At 56.4% G+C, this 7,407-nt stretch overlaps 1 protein-coding gene across 3 annotated transcripts; it reads left to right on the plus strand.

The window, feature by feature from the left end:
- Positions 1-27: 27 nt before the first annotated feature.
- On the plus strand, positions 28-6,890 carry TBC1D25 (TBC1 domain family member 25). 3 transcript variants are annotated; one of them, XM_043973725.1, is made up of 6 exons: positions 28-204; positions 1,844-1,953; positions 3,143-3,297; positions 3,566-3,690; positions 4,086-4,274; positions 4,728-6,890. In XM_043973725.1, the coding sequence occupies exons 2-6, from the start codon at positions 1,931-1,933 to the stop codon at positions 6,198-6,200; spliced, it is 1,965 nt and encodes a 654-aa protein (XP_043829660.1). In that variant the 5' UTR covers positions 28-204; positions 1,844-1,930; the 3' UTR covers positions 6,201-6,890. The 3 variants fall into 3 exon arrangements, with proteins under 3 accessions (XP_043829660.1, XP_043829658.1, XP_043829659.1); XM_043973723.1 differs by lacking the exon at positions 28-204 and adding an exon at positions 211-353; XM_043973724.1 differs by lacking the exons at positions 28-204; positions 1,844-1,953 and adding an exon at positions 2,021-2,153.
- The last annotated feature ends 517 nt before the right edge of the window (positions 6,891-7,407 follow it).

The following is a 7,407-nucleotide window of genomic DNA, read 5'->3' on the forward strand; positions in this document are numbered from 1 at the left end:
CCCCCCCCCCGCTCCCGACGAAGGGGAGAGAGGGAAGAAGGGCATGCCTCGGCACACAGTGGGAGCGGGATGAGGCGGAGGGTGCAGAAGGCGGGACAATAGTAACAGAAGTCCCCGGAGTGCGCAAGCGCACGGTACCCGCCGGCTGGGGAGCGGACCTCGGCGCGAGCCCCCTGTGGGCGTGTGCGCCTGCGCACTCGGAAGGTAACTGTCACCCTGGGAGGCGGCGGCGGTGGGAGGCTGCCGGGCCCCTGGTCAGAGGAGAAGGGATGGCGGCCTCCCCGGGGAGCGGAGGAGCGGCGGGGGTGGCCGAAGACGAGGAGCAGCGGGAGGTAGTCCGGGTTCGAGTCAAGGTGAGGCCGCCAGGAGGAGGGCGGCTCCAGACGGGGGCCGGCCGGGAGCGGGGGAGGGGGGCGGCGGTCACGTGAGACCCTGGAGGCCTGGGAGGACGGCCCACGACCGGGACCCCAGAGGCGGTTGGGCCAGCCCCGCTCATTTCACAGCCAGGGTGAGGGGCCTCCGTGTTAGGCATTGACCCCTCAGAACCCCAAGGCCCCCTCAAGCTCTCAAGACAAGGGTCCGAACCGAATGTAACTAACTCCGGGAAGCAGGCGCCGACCCCCCCCCCGTGACCTTGGTCCTACCCTCTCTGGGCCTCAGTTTCTCCAATTGGAAACAGAACAGGCTCTTCCAAGAGCTCTACCTTCACATTCCAGTGCGCCTGTAGGGTCAGTCAGTGGAACAGATGTGGGGCCTGGCCCTTTATGGGGGCATTCGAGACACCGGGAGAGTGGGCATGGGCCCCAGAGAGAGGTCGGCTTAACCAAGCAGAGAAGGCATCAAACACTACATTTGGTTTTTGTTTTTGTTTTTTTTAGTGAGGCAATTGGGGTTAAGTGACTTGCCCAGGGTCACACAGCTAGTTAAGTATTAAGTGTCTGAGGCCGGATTTGAACTCAGGTACTCCTGACTCCAGGGCCGGTGCTCTATCCACTGCGCCATCTAGCTGCCCCTCAAACACTACATTTGGAAAGCCTGACTCTGAAAACTTTGTGTTCTTTTTTTTTTTTTTTTGGTGGGGCAATGAGGGTTAAGTGACTTGCCCAGGGTCACACAGCTAGTAAGTATCAAGTGGCTGAGGTCGGATTTGAACTCAGGTCCTCCTGAATCCAGGGCCGGTGTTTTATCCACTGCACCACCCAGCTGCCCCTGAAAACTTTGTGTTCTTGAGGGCCATGGGAGCCAGAGGGATTGGGGCTTCGGGGCACAGGCGGCATTTGAGTGGGGCCAGGTGCGGGCTGGGCTCTGAGAAGTGGGCCGGGGCTTCAGGAATTTGGCCTTAGGGATCTCTAGAGACTTTGCAGCTACCATTCTGTGGGTGAGCTCGAGACCAGACCTTTGGCCAATGATCACAGAAAAGATGGCAGCCTACATGGCTCATTTTGGGGGTAATGTCCTCTGGGTGACTCCCCAAGTCCAAACTGCAGTGGGGCAACAGCAAGTTCTGAACAGTTTAGCTTCTAGAAACTGGGGGAAAGGGGAGAACGCCTGGAGCTGGCTCACTCCTACCCTACCTGCTTGGATTCAGTTCAGTTCCCTGGCACAGGCAGGCAATTTGAGCCTCAAGGCAGTACTATGTAGAAGGTCAAGGAGCCTAAGACTTCCTGCACGGCAGCACATGTGCCCCATGGGCCCAGTGAACTCTGCCTCCAGCTTGTGGTGTTGGTGGTAGATGAGCCAGCCTAAAGAAGTCTGGGATCTTAGAGGGGGTGAAGGCTTCTGGGATTTGTCACTCTTGGGAAGCCAGGCCAGCCTGCCCACTAGGATGTCCTGTCTCCCTCAGAAGTTCGAAGGCTTCCTGCAGCCTGACTTCCGGACATTTGCTGTGGATCCTCAGATCACCTCCCTAGACGTGCTACAGCATATCCTGATGCGAGCCTTCGACCTGAGTGGGTGAGCGAGCAGGCATGTGACTGATCCAGGCCAGGGCAGGCCAGCTTGGCTCCAGCTTCCCCAGCCTGACTGTGTCTGGGGCCTGACTGTGTCTGGGGCCTGACTGTGTCTGGGGCCTGACTGTGTCTGGGGCCTGACTGTGTCTGGCTACCGAGAGAAATGCTGTTCAGCAGCTGCTCTCTGGCTCTTCGTGCTCTCAGGTAGCTTTCCATTCTACTATATATGAAATACAAGTGAATTGGAGGAGGCAGAAGCTATGGGAAAACAGGCCCTGTAATTGTGTGGCAATGCATCCTCTCTGCCTTGGTGACACATACCACCACATATACTGCCAACCCTGTATTCCAGAGAGATCTCATTCCCCAAAAGGAGGAGGAAAATGATCCCTCTCAGTCAATCAGTGCTGGGCACTGTGCTAAACACCCCACATACAACATAAACTGCCAGACTGATGCTCAAGCTATATGTGTAGATGTTTGCCACTGAAAAGCGTTCCAGTCCCCCCCTCCCTCCAAGCAAGAGCAACTAAAGTCAAGAAAATTAGCACACGTTTATTTAAGGCAAGTTAACAAACCTTTCTGAAGGGCTTTCTGAGTGCCAGGCACCATGCTGTGACCCTGGAAAGAATGATGGTCCCTGCCCTCTAGGAGGGGGGAACAACTCACCAACGGGAGCTGAAAAATCCAACGGGGCAGTAGGGGATGGGTTGGGGGAGGGAGTGTCAGGAAGAAGAGGCCCAAGCAAAGATATGAAAGAGAAAGCCCTGAACCTGGTGAGAGGGGAGGCACTTACTCTGAAAGCGATCGAGGAAGCAGAATCAAGGGTGTGCCCAAAGCCCTGCTCACTTTTCCTCAGTTGTTCTGCCTCCACTGCTGTTCTGTCTCTTCCTTCTGACATGTTGTCCCCTTGACCCAGCTCTGGTACCAGCTGCCCTTCTCACATACTGGTTCCATTTTCTTCTGCTGCTCCTCCAGCACAGCTTAGGGGTCTAGCCAAACAAAGAATCCACTGAACCCCTTCCAGCCTGGATGAAATTGTGCTCAGCTGGATAGTGTTGGAGGCTCGGGCTCTGCCCAGAGCACCTCACAAGCGGTAGGCTCCTGTCCACACAGCCTCTGTTCAGCATGAGCTAGCCAAGGGAGAGGCAGAACCTGGGCCCAGATTGTTCCAGACCCTTCTGTCTTCCCAGGAAGAAGCATTTTGGCATCAGTTACCTGGGCCGAGAGAAGTTGGGTCCCGAGGCCTATATCCCATTGACCTCAGAGGGAGATCTGAGTGCAGCCTTCACTAGTGCCTCCCAGCCCTACCTACAGCTTCGAGTGGATGTCAGGCCTTTGGAAGATAGTGAGTATTGAGCCCCCACTAAGTCCCCCCCCCTCCCTCCAGTGGGTTCATGTGCAAGTACAGATTGTAGTGAACTGGACTCACAGGTACCCTTCAGAGAGAGATGGAATTTTTCAGGCTGGTTAGCAGAAACTAGGCTAGGGTGCGGTGAGGTCTGGGATTGGGGTATTGGGGCCAAAGCCGTCCTTGGATTTCCTGGCTCTCTGAGAGAGTGGCCCAGCCCCAGCCTTTTGACTTTTCTGGAAGCTCAGCATGGTGTCTCCTTCAGGTCCCCTCTTGGAAGACTGGGATATCATCAGTCCCAAGGATGTCATCGGCACTGACCTGCTGCCTGTGGAGAAGCGTTCCCTGACGGCTGTGGCTCTGCCTTTCACACAGTCCATCATCTCGCAGGTGTGTCAAAGCCATATTAGACTTGGAGAGCCCTGGAGGCTTCCAAGGGGGGCACACTGGGGAGCCACTGCAAGAAAATTGAATTTGACCCCACTCACTTGGAACAAATCATTTTACTTCTGAGCCTCAGTTTCCTCGTCCATAAAATGAGGAGAAACCTATTCGTTTTCCCTGTCCTATCTTTGTTAACTTAAAAATACTAGAGAAATGGGAGTACTTCTCACTGCTGCTGTCTTTCTACCCTGAACTCCAATTGCCCCTCATTTTGCCAGGTTTTCCAGTTCTCTGGTGTATCTCTCTGTGTGGGGAGGTGGAAGTGGGGACAGCGTGGAGAGCAGGTTGATCATGGGGAGCTCTTTTCCCCACCTCCTATCCCCCTTCTGTGTGTCTTCTAGGTGGGTCGGACGCTTTCCAAGGTGCAGCAGGTGCTGAGCTGGTCCTATGGGGAAGACCTCAAGCCTTTCAAACCTCCACTCAGCGATGCCGAGTTTCACACCTACCTGAATCGGGAGGGCCAGTTGTGCCGGCCTGAAGAGCTGCGGCTGCGTATTTACCATGGAGGAGTGGAGCCTTCCCTGCGCAAGGCAAGGCCAAGCTTGCTTGCCTAGCTCCTTGTCCTGGGGCTGGGGCTGGTGACTTCTGAGTGCAGCCCAAGATGACCTTCCTGTCTGAGGAAACAGGCTGCTCCCACTTCCTGGTCTTCTCCTTGGGCCTTTCCATCCTCATCCCACATCATACCCAGTTTTGAGCCTGAAGCCTTCGGAGCAGGGTTGCTTGATGTTGCCGTAGCAACCTTGGCTAGGAGCTCTGCCTTAGCCACGGTCAGGGAGGGAAAGGGGAGTTTCTGCTAGGTGCCAGGGCCTCTCCCTTCTCTGGCGGGGGACTGTACGTGTATGTGTGTGTGCGGGCATGGACACACACCCTCATGGGTCAGACGTGGGGTCAGAGTCTAACCAGTGTGTTAGCGCAGGCTCATTTAGCTGCTCTCCTCACTGGGCCTGTCGCTGAGCCCTGTCACCATTTGTTCTTGGCTCCAGGTAGTGTGGCGGTACTTGCTGAATGTGTACCCCGATGGTCTGACGGGCCAGGAGCGGATGGACTACATGAAACGGAAGACCGTGGAGTACAACCAGCTGAAGAGTGAGTGGCAGCAGCGAGCCAGTGCCGAAGACTTGGAGTTCATTCGCAGCAATGTCCTCAAGGACGTGCTGCGCACAGACCGGGCTCACCCCTACTATGCAGGGCCTGAGGACAACCCCCACCTCATCGCTCTGCATGACCTGCTCACCACGTACGCTGTCACTCACCCCCAGATCTCTTACTGCCAGGGCATGAGCGACATTGCCTCCCCCATCCTGGCTGTCATGGATAATGAGGGCCATGCCTTTATCTGCTTCTGTGGCATCATGAAGCGCCTGGAGGCCAACTTCCGCGTTGATGGGGAGGCCATGTCCGTCAAGTTCTCCCACCTGAAGCTCCTGCTCCAGTACTCTGACCCAGAATTCTATAGCTACCTCCTCTCCACTGGGGCCGACGACCTCTTCTTTTGCTACCGTTGGCTGCTGCTTGAGCTCAAGCGGGAGTTTGCCTTTGAAGATGCTCTGAGGATGCTGGAGGTGACTTGGAGCTCCTTGCCCCCAGACCCACCTGAGAAAGAGGTAGAGCTTGTGGGCGTTCCTGCCCCAGCCCGAGATGGCGAGCAGCCTGTGCGCCAGAGGCACATGCTGAGGCCCACATACTATGCCTTGGATGAGGCCGGAGACAAGGTGCTGCAGCCAAGGGCAGAGAAGGAAGACAGCCTGGGAATGGAGGACAGTGAGGAGACAGGCTTTAGGGGAAGGCCCGTAGCCAGACAGGCTAGTGTTGGGGACCATCAGCCTGGCAGAGCCCAGGCTGGGGAGGACAGCCAGTGGGGCATCCCTCCACAGCTGCTGGAACAGTTGGCAGTGGAGGAGGGGGCCATGCCACCCAGCATGGTCGTTCCCTTGGCACTACCTCTTCACATGACCAAGTCCTTCTCAGCCCCTTCCCTGGCACCTTTCTCCCCATCAGCAGCTCCAGCCCCACTGTCTGCAGAGCCCGGCCAGGTCGGGGAGGAGAGCAGCAGCAGCCGAACCCCTTCAGACAAAGGTGGCCCTCTGGGGAAGAGCCTATCTTCCCCCTGTTCGTCATCACTCCTGCCAACACTGCCACCTGCTGGGGCAGCTGTGAGCCTCCCTCCGCCCCAGGAGTTTGGCCGGGGGAATCCCTTCATGCTCTTCTTGTGCTTAGCTATACTGCTTGAGCACCGGGACCACATCATGAAGCGGAGTATGGACTACAATGAATTGGCCATGCACTTTGACCGGCTGGTGCGGAGGCACCACCTTGGGAAGGTTCTGCACCGGGCTAAGACACTGTTCGCTGACTACCTGCAGTCTGAGGTGTGGGACTCTGAGGAAGGTGATGAGGCTGCGGCAGATTCGCCACCACCTGCCGTCCCCAGCACCAGCACAGCCACAACCTCCTGACCCCAGGAACCTTCTTCCCTCCCCAGTCTCCCCTCCCTCTCCGTCTTCTCTGTTCCAGCTGCTGCCAAGAAAGGGGATCCTGGGGGAACAAGCCGCCAGCTACCTCCCTCTGCCTCTGTCTCTGCGTTCCCCTCATATGCCCACCTCCCAAGGAAGGAAGATGATGTCTTCAGCTCTTGGTCTGCCTCCCAGCAGCTCTTGAGTCTTCCACATGTCCACCCCCAGGAGTTGCCCCCAGTCGAGAGGCTTTGCCCACTGCTGCTTTAGGAGATGGATAAAGCCGAAGGAAGCCTCTAGGCCCCCTCTTTGCTTTGAGGGGTGTTTGGTCATGGTATTTCAATGCCTTCTTCTGACTCGGCAAACACTCTTGGGGAGTGGGTTTCCTGGGCCCTGCATCTCTGTTTACATTCTCCCCGGAGACTGGCTCACCCACATCCCAGTGATGGAAGATGAGGGTGCTAGCTAGCCAAGGGAGGCAGGCCTGAGGGATGCCACCTTTCAGCTCCCAAGCTCAGAGGCTTTATTTCTGGGGAATTGGATGGGGAAGCCCTGGGGTGGGTTCTCAGGCTGCCACCCTCCATCCTACTCCACCAGAGACCCTAAGTCTGTCCGTTGTCCCATCCACTGGGGAGGCATTCCCTGGAATCAGCTGCTTTATTGTGTGAACAATAAACACCTGCCAACTTCCAAGGCCTGGCTTCCTGTTCCTTTTTTAAACAAAGGTTCAAAGTGCCTCCTTGGGAGGGCGAGGGGCCTCATTCTCCAGGGGCCTGCCTGCCTGGGAACAAGTCCTCCGCCTTGTTTTCATTGAGTTGGGGGCCAGCACCACTTGTTGCCTTAGTGCAGTAAAGTGCACTTCCATGTAAGGGGGTGGGGGGGGAGGTATGTTTGCTGGAATGTCTTCCAAACTCTCTGGACCCCTGGAGGCAAACATTCCACTTCATTGGCAGGTGGGATTCTGAGAGAGTGGAGCAGAATTTGGAGAAGGCTCTTCCACATGAGTGCAGTTTTGGGAGGTGAAAAACCCCAACATTTGTTCAGCCCGATCATGTAACATGCCCTGTGCTGAGCATGTTGGGGGGGCCCGGGAGGCAGCCAAGACACCAAACATTTGGGTTATGCACATTGGAAGCAGAGTTTGAGTGAAGAGTAGGCCACAACAGTGAGTTAGGTGGCTTAGGAGCCACATTTGAACAGATACAGTAAC

Source organism: Dromiciops gliroides, chromosome X (assembly GCF_019393635.1).
Source record: "Dromiciops gliroides isolate mDroGli1 chromosome X, mDroGli1.pri, whole genome shotgun sequence".
Classification (NCBI taxonomy): domain Eukaryota; kingdom Metazoa; phylum Chordata; class Mammalia; order Microbiotheria; family Microbiotheriidae; genus Dromiciops; species Dromiciops gliroides.